Here is a 15465-nt window from a genome sequence, read left to right on the forward strand (position 1 = left end):
TGCCAAGTCCAGATAAGTCTTGCTTATTGCCACAGCCTTATAATTGATCTCTTGCTTCATTTTGCCCTCTCCCCATCCGAGCTCCATACCACTGCTAGCTCTTTTGCTCTCAAAAGAAAATCTAATCATGGCCTTCTGATGCTTAGAACAATTCAATGGTTCCAAACACCTGGACATGACCTGCAAGTCCCTTCCTGTTCCTTGAAGATGCTGTGCTGTCCTCTGTCCCTAAACACACTGCTGTTCCCAGCCCCTCTTGCCTGAAACGTCCCCGACACTCCAGCCTGTTGACCACTGAATCCTGATAATCTTTCAAGCATCAACTTCATCATCACTAGGTAAGGTGTTCTTGCTGTCAGAGTACATTGTGCATCTCATCGTAATATTTGATGCTTCTTACTGTTATTGCTCATTTAGAATTAATCTTTGTGAGGGCTGAACAAGTCTCCCTTGCTCATAATCGTGCTCTTGTAACCAACACCAAGTAAGCATTACAAATTATTCTTTGAATTCCATCCTCTGCTTCCTAGTTATTGATAAACTAATGATAGTAAACTCTAAATATTGCTTTAAGGATTAGGCATAATTAATCTAAAACGCCTAGAACAAACCCTGGCATATATTAGGTATTTAATATATGCTAGCTATTACTATTGTTACTATTCTTTTCTCTCTTTAATTATAGCAGTTAGTACAGGCTTAATTGTAATTACCTGATAAGTAAAAATCGCTTTTTCACTTTGAATGCTAAAGGGAATACACAAAGAAGTAGATGCATTCACCTAAATAAATGCATCAAGTTACTGGTTTTCCTTATTCCAATGAAACAGAAAATCATACTGTTATGTACTAAATATATATAATTAATCATATTCATTGTAAATTATGCAGCAATGTATTTGGAAAATACAGTATTGAATTATCACAAAGTATTATTAAATTCTTCCAGTAAATGTTCCATGATTTGTTCCCTTGAAGCTTAAGCTAATGGAAAAGGCTTGAGAGAAATTATCATTTTGAAGAAAACAGATCCTGGATACTTATGACCTAAAAGGAAATCTGGCATGCATCTCTTAATATTCTTAGAAATTACTCATAGGTTCAGCTTTTATTAATTCATAACTCTTTGAAGTTATGAATTGAAAGGGGTCCTGAAGTCCAATCTCCCATCCAATATTTGAATCTCTGTGGCACCATCTTAGCCAAGTGGATGGACAGCCTCCGCATGGGCAGTTAGATGATTAAATCTCTATTAGTTTCCATAGCAACATATGATTTATTAATGGTGCATCCATGAGTCTTTAAGAATATATTATCTGTAAGTCAGAAACAAATTATAACACAGTCATAGGAGAAAAAGAACAAAGTGGAACGTAGATAAGGAAACAATTGAGATATTAATCAAAATTTAGTTTGATTTTTTTCTCTATCAGATATTAAATAATAGCACAGATAGAGTCATGACCAGCAAAGATACAAAATGTCAGTCTTATTCTGCCACTGTGTTATTGTTCATTATTACTTATTCCCAGTTCACACCTTTTCTTCATTATCTCTCACCCATTCTTTCTTTATATTCATTTAGTCTTACCTCTGTGTCTAATTCCTGCTTTCTCACCACTTACCTCCTTGCCTCTCTCCTTAATATCTTTCTTAGTTTGGCCAAGTATTCTTTTATTTCTAAAATACAGTAATATGACTTTGCCATAATAATACAGAAACTGAGCTGTAATAAGAAATACTCTGACACATAAGAATAGGCTGAAGAGACACAGTAAGAATATGTTGTTAAAGACTCAGTAAAAATAAGATAGGTGGATGAATGGATAAATGGATGGATTTCAGTTTATAAATATTTATTAAGCTCCAAATAGCAAAGTACTCTGTTAGATTCTGTGATAGATAATAAGTGAGGTCTGATTCTCTGTCTTTAGGAGGTTAAAATCTACAGGAAATTTATACACAGAACTAACCAAACACAGCACAAGACAGACCATGAGCAGTAATATGAAGGGAGAAAAAAATGGGAAAAAAAAGAGATAGAGAAGAAAGGAGAAGTGGAATATTATTCAAGGAGGAGGAAATAGAAATAGAGTAGTTAGCAAATGGAAAATTAATATTGATTATAAGTATTATATTTCAGGGTATTCAAGAAAGGAAAGGTGTGTTTCAGAACTTAAAGCACATGATATTAATTTTTTAAAAAATCATATGGATCTCACATTCAGCCATGGCCTGGTAAAAGTATTGCATGCTACGACTTTATTAAGACTTTATTATGAATCAAATAATAGCTTTGTAACTAAAGATCTTTTGTTTAACATAAATTGTGTAGATTAATGCAAATTGGCGTGAGGTACTTGTATCAGACCACCGATAACAGCTGCTGCCTTTAAGAACAGAAACTAAAATAGTAAGAAAAGATACAGAAAGAGGCTTAAACATTTCTGTACAGAATCCAATGAAAAAAGTTCACATTTACCATTAGATTCTGTACCATCAAAATGTTCTAATGGTAAAAACCACCTTTTAAAATTATTTCAAGCATTTCTGTTTTTTACCTTTTAAATTACATCTTGTACAGGGCAATAAGAAACTATTTAATGATGAAATGCCAATTAACAACAAGTTCAGTATGTCAAGTAAAAGTAATGATATTTCCTCACCAAATACCACAGCATGATTTATAGAAATGCCATCCTTTCCCAAAGAATGGAATCCTTTCATTTGGTGCAGTAAATTGCATACTGTCTTTTTACAGCTGTTCCCAAAGACAAAGATATTTTTGAGCTTCATTTATAAAACATAAATATCAGATTGTTGTTCCAGCCTTCTTGTAATTCAAAATAGCATCAGCGCTGGCTGAACATTATTCATGCAGTGGAAAGTAAGAAATGGTGACAATTTAAAGTTAACATTGTGAAATGAAGATGAATATGTAAAATGTTAACCTCAAATGGTTTAAGTAGATGTTATGAATACTTAAAGAGAGGAGAACAGGATCTTGGTAAAAGAGTCTTTTGAAATTATTTCCACTTCCTACTGTAAGGGCAGTCTGCCTGTTACTAGATTTGTATGATCCCACTTACAGAGTGATGTGTTCTGGGAGAGATTTAGATAGAGGGCTGTGGATTACAGGAAGAGACTGATTCTGTCTGAGGTGGTCACAAAGATGTCTCGAAGAAGGTGGTATTTGATAGAGATAGAGTGTCAGAATTGGATATTCGAAGTGAGGGAAGGGATATTTCAGGCAGAAGGAATACATCAATAGGACAACAGAGGCAAGAAAGTCCCTGGGTAAATGGAATGGGGAGTTTGACTAGTCTGTGAGGTTCATGGAGTTCTTGACAGAGAAATCGTGACAGATCAGATGAGATGGTAAATTAGGGACAGATTGTGAAAGGCTTTAAGGGTCACGCTAAAGAATCTGGTTTTTATTGGCTAGTGAATAATAAGCTCAGTGATATTTTTCCCCAAGATTTTAAACCCAGAACATTCACATGACCAGAACTGTGCTGTTTATTGGGCATTTAGAATGCACTCGGCTGTGCCCGGTAATTTACAAACATTATCCAATATGATCATCACAAAAGTATAGTTAAAGGAAGTAGTAACCCCATTTTACAGATGAGAAAACTGTCTCAGAAAGGCTATGTAATTTGCCTTTGTTCAACAATCTAATGAGACAAAGTTTTACCCTAAATTATATGCTCCTTACTCTTCATAATTCTGTTTTCATAATCCTATTGTTTTTTCAAGACTAATTATGTAATTCTCTTACTCTTAATAATTCGGTATTTTGAAGAAAGGAGAGAGTTAGGCTTGTTTAGAAGCTATTTTACTATGACCAGAAAAAATAATATTTCTAATTGAATTATATCTATAACTAGTTCAAGTAACAGCAAATCTGAGCTACCACTGTTCCTGAAAAATACACGTTGAAAAATTGCATGATTATCATTTTAGAGTTTTATTATGATGTTGAGGGTTCTTACACAAGTGAAAACTTAAGTTTCTTTTATTATCTATTCAGTTTCTAATGATATTCAGAAAGCTTTGCAATGCAGCTAACAAGAGCTTTCTTAGCCAGATTCATTAAGTGTAATTGCCATTTTTTAAACCATCAAAATTAAGCACTTAGTATGTGCAAGACATAAAATATGGCAAGTTATCTTAATTCCATTTTTTTCATTTTAATCACAACAACATTGTAAGATAGGCATTCTTTTCCCATTTTCTAGACAAGGAAACTAAGGTTCCCCAAGGTCTCTACAGGGTAGTCCATATGTAATGGAACTGGTATTCATGTTGAGCTCTATTTAAGTCACTATTCTTTCCACTACAGCTGAATGTCCTGTAACCGCCCACGCCATGTAATAAAGATGAGTGATCTTGAAGTGATGTTCATGCCACACGGTTGCAGAGGAATGAAGTAAAAGACAGTCTGTGGCACAAACTTGAAGTGGAGTGTCATGGTTATTGCACAGACTTTGAAATCAGAGAAACATGGATTTAAATCTCATGCCCACCACATAAAAGCATGTGACCTTAGGCGTGTTACTGAAGCTTTCTGAGGCTCAATTACAAACTGGGAAAATGGAAATAATAATATCCATCTTAGAGGGTTGTTCAGAGGATTAAGCAAAGTAATGCCTAAAAAGTTCTTAACACGAAGTAGATTCTTAATAAAAGTAAGCGCTGTTAATAGTAGTAGTTGTGTTACCACGCTGCCGTATCTCCTCGATTCCCAGGCCTTCAGCTACCATCTCTTCTGCGATCTCTTCCAAGTATTAGATCCAGACCTCTCTTCTGAATTCTGGATACCTATAGCTCATCACCCACTTGGCATTTGCACTTGGATATCCCACATGCATCTTATACTCGTTGTGTATCAAACTGAACTGAACTAATTATACACATCACCCTTCTTCCCACCCTGCTAATCTCTGCTTGCCTGCAGTCGTTTTCATATATGATAATGATAATGTGTGAGTTTGTGTGTAAAATCAACCCCCCAAGCAACCCACAACCAATCAAATTTCAAGTCACTAAGTTCTGCGTTTCTATTTTTGCTCTACTTTTGTAGAACAAAAGTTCTACATTTCTCTTGACATCATGCTGTTCCTAGCTGCCATCATTCCTCTCCTAGAATACTACCATCACACCCTACATCTGCCTGTCCTTACAAACCAGCTCTCTGTAGTGTAACCAGAAGTATCCTCCTACCCACCCTGAGACTTAAAGGAAATTGGCTTTCAATCCTTTCCCATTTCCAGTGTTCAAATCCCCTCGGGATTTTTGTCAATTTGGAGGAGGCTTTCATTCTCACGATTCCCTCTTCCCTCAGGCATCCACCAACTTCTATGATGACCATTTCTGTGTCCTAATACATGCATGTGAAACTCAGCCCCTTCGTCAAGTCACACTAATGAGCCACTCACACAAAACACGTGTGAATGTCACAAACATTAGTAAAGATTGGGGTTTGGGGAGATGGAGAAATGTTTAGTATTCAAAATGCTAACTTCAACTGAAACATTAGGCTTTCCCAGTTTTAAAATGCTCTATGACCTCCTCATGATCTGGATATTTCTGTTGGCTGATTACCCCTCCTGTATCCCAGTATCACACCATCATGCTGGCTCTTCTCTCCATGTTTTTTTTTCCAGCCCCTCCTCTCTTATCTCTCTCCCTTACTTTCTGGAATAAGGCCATTCTTTTCTTTGTAACTTGAATACTAGTTTGACTGTCTTTTGTTGTTTGTTTTTGTTCGTTTGCCTAGATTCCTCTGCTCATACCTTTAGAGTGTGTCCTTCTATCCCAAGTGGCTCATTATCAAGTATTTTTTCATTAAAAGTTCCCCTAATAGGAATTTGGGAGCCAGCGGTTAACATAATAAATGTTTTGCTTCTATTGCAGAATGCAAATCTAACTGTTTCACTCCCCTGCTTAATAACCTGTAAGTGGCTTCCCATTGCCTTGAGCAATAAGCCTCAACTTTTTTAGAAGGACTTAGAAAGTATCCTATGATCTAGTTTCCACTATTGACCATTCTGATGTTATTCTGGTTTCTCAAATACATTGTGCTTTCTCCAGCCCCCAAATCTTCATATACACTGATCTTCACAGGTCATATTTTTTCTCTAAATCTTCAGCAGGCCAACTCTTACTGTAGCCTGTACTTACCTGTATAGACTCTTACTTACTCTAGGTTAGATCCTGTTGCTAGGTCCTCTTTTATCATCATTCACTTCTTTACAATGCCTCTTCCACTTGTAATTATTTAAAATGGTATATTTCATCTCTCCTGTTGTAGACTCCAAACACCACTGGAACCAGGACCAAATTTCTTTTCTTCACCATCATATCTTCAGCACCAAGCATACAGCAGGCACTCAATTTTTTTAAAAATTTATTTATTTAATTTATTTATTTTTGGCTGCGTTGGGTCTTCGTTGCTGAGCGCAGGCTTTCTCTAGTTGCGGCGAGCGGGGGCTACTCTTCCTTGTGGTGTGCGGGATTCTCATTGTGGTGGCTTCTCTTGTTGCAGAGCACGGGCTCTAGGCACACGGGCTTCAGTAGTTGTGGCACGTGGGCTTCAGTAGTTGTGGCGCATGGGCTTATTTGCTCTGTGGCATGTGGGAATCTTCCCGGACCAGGGCTCGAACCCGTGCCCCTGCATTGCCAGGTGGATTCTTAACCACTGTGCCACCAATTTTTTTTAAACTACATGAAAGTACATATTGAGCAAAGCATGTGTGTAAAGTACAGCACTTCATCTCCCTTGACTTCTGGGCTTTAATTTATCCAGCATGGAGGGATCAGTCCTCCAGGAAAATCATAAAATCCCAGTGATGGTGGAGGACACAGGAAACAGGAAACAATTTGCTTTAAAGATCTGAAAGTTCTGTTGTTGACAATGCTAACTCAAGGAGGAGGGGAGTTAGAGGGCAGTGCTTACAAAAGGTCACAAGGATCGCACCTAAATACGCTGTGAACTATGTGTTTTGTAAGCAGAAGCCACTCTTTGTTAACTATCCTCAGGATTTAATTAACTGGTGTCACAGTTGAAGAGACACTTCATGCCTGTGGGGAAATTCAACTGAACTCATTAATTCTAAAATAACTGATTAGCGCCATTATCTTTCACATTATCTTTCTATAAGTGGGACAGCTACATTTTTACAAGCATCTTTCTAAGGTAAAACCACTTAAAAACTATAAATACTGTTAGGGATAGAGAAGCAAGGTAGAGAATTTTAAAATTCAGGCAAAATAATGTTTGTCAGTGCTTCATGTTGAAATAACACTTGTTATTGAAAATAACACTTGTTTCACAGAATTGACCTGTCAGAGACCCCTATTTTTCAAAACATATTAAGCCAGAAGAATGTCACACATTTTCAGAACTTGCCTGATCATTGGACTGTCAAGGACAGATGTATGTGATGGCTTCCTGGAAGGTGGACCCACCTCCTCCCAAGTCAATCATCAACCAGGCAGCTTCACAGGTCTCTAAACTCGTCACCACAGTAGGTCCTAGAAACTGTTCCCATGATAACCTTCAGTCAAACAGGTTAGCTCAGGCTGTCTCACACAGGTGTAATAATAGAAAAAGAAACTCTTTCATGATGCCGCAAAAAAGGGTAATATTGATTATTGAATAAGTAGACTGAAAGTCAGAATGGTTATGGAACCATTTATGAACCATGGTGTTAGTGTCCTAAAATGATACATCTTCTAAAATTTACATGTCCCAGAGAGAATCAAGGAGAAAAATAGGTCATAAATACTGTAGCAATAATTAGCTATCGTTTTTGGAGGCTCTACTAAATATCACATATTCAACTGGGTAATGTACACATATAATCTCACTTCCCCCTCCCCCCCCCACCAAAACCTGGTCATAATAGGTTTTAGCTTTTCCATAATTTACCTGAAGCAAAGGAGGCTCAAAGAATTAAAATGAGAGACTATCACTCAAGTGAGATTTGAACCCACGTTGGCCTACCTACAAAATTTCTTTTTATCTCCAAAACTGCTTTTTTTCATGATATCACACTTTTTGAGCATCTCTCAAGCATAATCTAGAGGAATAAGTCATAGTTTGTGCTGAGAGAGTTCACCACCAATTAAGGACAGGTATGAAAGGTAGCATTTGGGCTACCTTTGTGCCTCAGTGTTTTCATCTGTGAAGTGAGATAATAACTTAATGAGAGGTTCTGAGGATGAAATGAAAAAATGTATTTTAAAACATTTTATAAAATATAAAATGTGATATGTGACTATTGTTATTATCCTACATATCACATAAAATCTTGGCATATCTCCTCAGCCTAAGTTTCTTTCCACTTTAAAAATGCCAGGTTGAATTCTTTCCTCAAGCATGTTTTCTTTGATCTCCAAAATTAAGAGCTCCACAGAGCTTCTACCCCAGGTCCATATTGACAGTCAGGAAATAATTACTGCATTAGTATATATAATAAAATGCTATTTTACACACACTTATGCACACACATGGCAACTTGCTAAGGAAATATTATTAGTATTTATTTTAAATTAATGCTTAATGGGTAAAAATTGACTTATCATTCTGCACTCTGGTTGGGCAGAGCAGAGTAAGAGTGAAAGCTGAAGGTGCAAAGATAATCTATTTAATCAAGGAAATGGCAAATGCAACAAATTCAAGGGTTGTAACCCAGTAACCTACAGGCTGAGACTGGCCTGCCAATGTGTTTTCTTTCTTTTTTTTTTTTTTTTTTTGGTATGGCACCTTTTATTTATTTGTAACTAAACTATTTACAATATAATCAATGCCCATAAATCTATTATGACCCCAAAACAAAGCTAATATGAACATTCTTGGACATGTTTTTTGGAGCACATACACATTCATTTCTGCTGAGCCTATATCTAGAACTAGAATTGCTGGGTCATGTGTTATGTAAATATTCAGCTTTAGTAGATATTGCCAGTTTTCCAAAATGCTTAACCTAATTTACACTACCACCAGCAGTGAATGAAATTTCCACTTGCTCTAAATTGTTGTCAATACTTTGTATTTGTTGTCTTTTTAATTTGAACCACCCTACGGGTATGTAGCTTGTCTTACTCTTTAACTCCTTAAAAGTTGCCCTGTGCTCTCATTACTTTCTACTAGTAAAGGACGTGCTCTTAAAGATGTTACTATTAACTTCTTGATGACCAAGTCTAACGGCTTTTCTTCAATCCTTGCCCTTCATTTCTTAGCAACATGTGACACCACTGACCCCCACTTTCTTCTTGAAACCGTATTCCATTGACTTCCATGATATTACATTATCCTAGAAGGTACGTCTTTATTCACAGTTCCAAAATCCAGTATACCCTTTATTTTATGTTTGCCTAGAGACAAACAAATGTGTTTTCTTTGGCCAGATTTTAATGATGCTTTTAGACAATGCCTGTACCCTCCCATTTGCTAACTAATCCATCATTCAATCCTCTTATACTTGACTCGTTCACACATTTATATTACCTGCCTGACATTTGAGTTTTGGACCCCTTTACCAAGTAAGAGGCAAAAGAGATGAAGGCTCTGTCTTATGAAATCATAAAAGACAGAAATAGATGTATCTGAGCATGTAAAACATGAAAGGCAGTGTTGGCATGAATGTGGACTCAGGCACCAATAGAGAACTGACATATTCCACCTGAAAAGATACATTTAAGACCCACATAAAGAAGTCTGGCAGTACACAGCAGATGGTAAGCATATTCACTCAGCAAGCAGCTTTCAAGAACCTGCTGTATGAGCTTCAGAGCAGTTTCTGGCACCACGCAATAAGCACGATGTAAGTGGATGTTCTTTATTATAATATTGTCATCATTGAAATCATTATCATTACTATGATTATTGGTCAGACACAATTCTAGGAAGGACAAAGTCACACAAGGCCTGTCTTTCTCTTTACTCCCAAATAGAATATATCCCCAATGTCCTGCACCATTCCTGATACATGCTGGTTGCTCAAAATTTTCTGAAGAACGATGGAATAAATAATGGGAGATTAGGGGGAGGCCATCCTTAGTCTTTGAGATCAACATCCAAATTCTGCTGACAGTTTCTGAAAGAAAGAAAGTATCAGGGCAGCTCTGGGACTTTAATCTTCCTGAAGGAACTGAAAGGACAGACTGTCTTGCTGGAAGAGGTTTCCCAGGAGCCGGACAGGAGGCTAAGTGAATGAATTACATAATGTCTGCAGAGAATTATGGCTGTAAGTGCTATATAAGCACCGGACATCATTAATATTACTATTTAAAAGAATTGAGCATCCCATCACTTCTTATGTGGTAACCTTAGCACAGCAGAATTTTCTAAGTGTTCCCTCTAAAATGCCCTCTCTAATAATACTAATCATTGATTGGTTTGCCAGCTGAAGCACTGATAATGTTCTAGAAGCACATCACACCGGCAGGTCACACGGGCAGATCTGGTGCAACCAGCTCTGGCTTGAACTCTGGTCAGGTCTTACGTGAACTGTTACAACATCCTCCTTACTGTCTGCTGACCTTAGATGGGCTCAGTCAGCCAATTCCTAACTACACTAGGCCCATCCTTCTAACTATATTGGCCTTTCTAAACTGTGATCTGTCTAATCATGCCACTTTCCTGCATTAAAACAGTGCATGATTTCTTTTGGCCTAAAACTATTCAGATTCCTTAATAAGGCATAACTTGCACTGGGCTATTTGCTCTCTCCTCTGAGTATCCCAGCACTGTCTACCCACTCCAGAGCACCCTGGAGTCTCTTCCTACTTCTCCAGATGACTTTCCTGACTTTTGTTTCCCTGGGAAACTCCTGAGTATCTTTCAAGCATCCCTTCTACCCTGAAACCTTCCCTCATATCCATCTGCAGAAGCAGAATGAATTGCTATCTTCTCTACATGTCTATAACACTGAACAATTTTCTTGTATCGACCAGGACCTTTGGCTGCAAATTTTGGAAGTCCAACTTAAACAATTTAAGCTATAAATTGGGATTTATTCAGTATGTATCTGTGGCTAGTTCTCTTCCTTGACCCACATCCCAGGGACTCATCCTGCATTTTTCTCCTCTTTAATGCTGCCTATTCTGTCTCCAATAGGTTTTCTGTCCCAGGACTGGCTTTAGAACAAGTGACAGGCTCCTGGGCCCCCGCTCCCTTGCTGAAGCCAAACCCCTAGGCCCCTTTTGCTGTCTCAAGCAACTTACCTCTAGTTCAGGAAAGGGAAATACCAAGGGGCATCAGAACGTGTGGATCCTAGACCTTATTCTGACATCAATTAGCTGTGTGACATTTACACCATTGTTCTCTCAAGTGTGAAATGAGGGTGTTGGACCAGAGAAATTTCTATATTAAACTTTGTTATACAAAGGACATTTCAGTGAAAATATTTTTACTGCAGAGTCGAGCAATACCTTTACCAGTCTCAGAAAAAGAAAAAGAAAAAGTTTTAAATAGTTTTATATCCACCAAATAAATCAGCATTGGCCTTGCCTAAGTTTACCAGATCCATTCTGATTACTTTTAATACTTCCTTTTTGCTCTGCTTCTCAGCAGGGATGACATGCCTGCAGCATACATTCAGAATTTTCTCCTGAATATAGATTCTAGGAAAAGCTGAAGTGAAGGGGACAGAGAAGAAAAAAATAACATAGATGACATTTCTTTTAGGCTCACTGCCTAGATTGCACTTGGCCTGCTGCCTTATTCTCATTAGTCCCACTGACTGAATCTGATTAGCCCACCCTGATTTATTTTTGGCAACCTGGGAACACATGGGCCAATGCTTATTTTAATGGCTGATACAATCATCCCCAAAGCTGTTGTTAGCATTTGGAGGATTAGTTCCTTTTCCTGGAGGCTTTAACTGTCTACAAGGCATCGTGACACATGAGACATATATTTCTTACACACTTTACAAAATTGAGTTTATCTTTTCCTCTTTTCATTATCATAAACACTTCCAGTTTATTGGCTGTTAAAACATAGAGCAAAAAATTCTTAGTAATTGTGTATCTGATGTCTGTAAACTTATTATTTTCTGAGTTAGTGAATCAACGTCTATAATCAACAATGAATAAAAACCAGATTTCAATGCTATTGGATACTCAACGCTTGGTTTAGTCTCACGTTTCACCTGATCGCTGGCAATGGAGAATGGGTCTCATTTTATGTTTGGTCCCAAAAGTACAGAACTCTGTTTTAGAAGTCTGCCCATGTATCTGAGGATGAGAGACAAATGTGGATAAAGGACATTTAAAGAGTCAATCTGTACTGACAATCCCGGGTTACAGAAATCTTCCCAGGCCTGCCCAGATCAAAAACCACCTGGCATATGCCAGGCATTGGTCCTGGAGCTGGAGACACAGCTAGAAATAAGATGCAGTCTCTGCCCTAGAGGACTTACAGTCTAGTGTAATAGGAATAGCGTGAACACAATTAAGTCTACTAAATGTTAACATAGAATTAAACTTCTCTTAATGGCCAGATAGCCTTTATAAGTACTAGGACCTTTAAAAACCAGATTTCTTAAAAAATGAAATAAGAAGAAAAAAAAAGTCAGTATGTTTTTAGGTCTATACAGTATCTTTTAAAGGATTGATGTATTGCACACTTGATTTGGTTGCTGACAATATGTGAGGTACCAAAATCAATAAGTAGATTAATCCTAAGAAGAGAATGCTCACATATAATTAATGCAATCGGCAATTTTTTCATTCATTTAACAAACATTTATCAGCTATATCCTGTCTGTCAGACTCAATGTTAGGAAAATAAGTCAAGAGGAGAAGGCAAAGACATGTAGAACAACAGTGGAGTTCAGTCTTGGTACTTGTGTACGGTGGTTAAAAGTCCAAACTACATGTGTGACCTGGAGCAAGTGACTTAATCTTTCTGGCTCTCAGTTTGCACAGTGACAAACTGAGATGGAAATAATAATATCCATCTCGTGAGATAACTCTGAATATTAAATGAGATGACCGTGTTTATAGCCTGCCTAGCTTGGTACCTGGATCCTTGTAAGTCCTTGACAAGTTTCAGCAATTTTTCTGTCCCACTTTTGTAGAAAAGAAACCTGAGGCTCAGAACGATGAAATAATTTGTCCTGGACACTACATACCCAGAAGGTAAATTAAAAACAGATCGGCAGGGGCTTCCCTGGTGGCGCAGTGGTTGAGAGTCTGCCTGCCAATGCAGGGGACACGGGTTCGAGCCCTGGTCTGGGAAGATCCCACATGCCGCGGAGCAGCTGGGCCCGTGAGCCACAACTACTGAGCCTGCGCATCTGGAGCCTGTGCTCCGCAATGGGAGGGGCCGCAATAGTGAAAGGCCCGTGCACCGCGATGAAGAGTGGCCCCCGCTTGCCGCAACTAGAGAAAGCCCTCACACAGAAACGAAGACCCAACACAGCCAAAAATAAATAAATAAAAAAAAAAACCAAAAAAAAACAGATCGGCAAATGTTAGAAAGTCTATGAGTCTTATCAAGACCAGAGAACAGAAGAGGACGGATTCTGACTGTGGAGTGTGGGAAAAAATCAGGAAGGAATATTTAAACCAACTACACAAATGATTTTTCAAATACTGTTCATGAGCATTTATCTGGAGACTTGGAGCAAAGTTTTCAGTCCACTAACTGCTGATTTTTCCATCAACGCTCACGACTCCTCAGTCTGGTCCTTTCCTCAAAGAGCATCTTAGTTTCTCTTATTAAGGACTGCCTAACCTTTAATGAGGATTATCACAGGTTTCTCAGCCCTGACTATTTTAGTTTCCAGAACTGACAGGTGAGACGTCACAGAGGAAATAACTGCCTTGAAACATTCTTTTAGAATTTTCCTAGGACTATGGCAGGACTACACCCTCCAAAGTAAAACAGTGCTTCTTCAAACCATACAGCTCCTTCAACATAGGTGAAACAAAGTCCTTCCACAGGACTTCTCTGGAAGTCGAGTGCCAAGATGATTTTCATTCATTTATAATTACGCATTTCCATGATGTTTATTTTGTGTTTATTACATGGCACAATCCATGAACCGGAAGCAGCTTTTCAATCAAGAAGAATGCTAAAAGTAAAAAAGCCTGAGAAGATCAATTGCCACAATAGGGTTAATCTCCCTCTTTCTGCTTTTCCTCGTACACTAAAATATCTATGTAACTCTATTTCACAAAGCAATGCTTATCACAACACTAGTTTTGGGGAAATTACGTCAGTATAATTTTATTGCAAAGTAATCTGAAATCTGACCTCCATTTCCTTTTTCTCTCTTTTCTTAAACAGAATTCTACAACATTCCACGTAACTGTCCAAGATGATAATAGCATCGCTGTCTCTTTAGAAGCGTCAGATGTCATGAGTCCATCATCTGTGTATGTGGTGAAGATAACTGGTGAATCAAAAAATTACTTCTTCGAATTTGAGGAATTCAACAGTACTTTGCCTCCTCCCGTTATCTTTAAGGCCAATTATCACGGACTGTATTATATAATCACTCTGGTAGTGGTAAATGGAAATGTGGTTACCAAGCCATCCAGATCAATCACTGTGTTAACAAGTAAGCATCATGTGCAATATTGTCCTCTGTGTCTCTTTGTTGGGTGTATTCCCCTGGGGGTTCTCATGAAAACAGAGCCCAGAATGGCAAGATCAATTGCCTTGAAATCAAGTGACAAGATTCAAAGTTCTGCTTTACCTTAAGAATACAGTCTCTTGCTGAAGCTGGATCACGTTTTACTGTAACCTTTTGTTAATCAAAATGTGCTTAAACCAAAAAAAGTCAACCTATTTTGAAATTGAATGACAATTTTAGATTCATGATTGGACAATGTAATTTGCTGCTATATAATTTAATAGTATGATTATAACTAAGTTTTTTTTCTAGAACACATATTCTCATATTAAGCAAATTGCTTTTTGAGGCAATGAATTTATACTAATATTTAGCTGGCTCAAAATCAAAATTACACAGTTTTAGTTGAGAGAGAGTAAAAGATATCGTTATTTATCAGTTGCTATTCCTCACCTCACCCTCAAAATAGCCTAAGCTTCCACTGCCCAAGAAAAATGCCAAGAAAAAAAAAGTCATTGACATTTTAACCTTTAGTAGCACATGTCTTAAGAGGTCATGCTGATATTAGAAATTTTTTAGGAATGGTTTTAACGACATATGATTTTCACTTTTCTCTCTGCCTTTAATACATAATCTCAAAGTAAAATTCGGCTCTACTGTATATGTTGATGTATGGAAGAAAAACTGTTATGTATAAGATGGTAGAGTTTATCACTAGAGCAATGCAATGTCTCAGCAAAGTTCTTTTTGCTCTTTGCTCCAGTGGTTGCAATCTTTTAATTGCCATCTATACGTGATCTTTCTGGCCACAATTAAGGAAAAGGACATAGTGCTATTTTCTGTTGGGATAAAAGGAAAGAGAAACACC

General features: G+C 37.6%; 1 protein-coding gene across 1 annotated transcript in view; it reads left to right on the forward strand.

The window, feature by feature from the left end:
- The window catches only part of PTPRO (protein tyrosine phosphatase receptor type O), a 227340-nt gene that overhangs the window by 106165 nt on the left and 105710 nt on the right, over nucleotides 1-15465 (forward strand). The window contains 1 exon segment of the mRNA XM_036867273.1: nucleotides 14309-14582. Coding sequence (XP_036723168.1) covers nucleotides 14309-14582 — 274 coding nt within the window.

The sequence above is a fragment of the Balaenoptera musculus genome, chromosome 10 (assembly GCF_009873245.2).
Source record: "Balaenoptera musculus isolate JJ_BM4_2016_0621 chromosome 10, mBalMus1.pri.v3, whole genome shotgun sequence".
Lineage (NCBI taxonomy): Eukaryota > Metazoa > Chordata > Mammalia > Artiodactyla > Balaenopteridae > Balaenoptera > Balaenoptera musculus.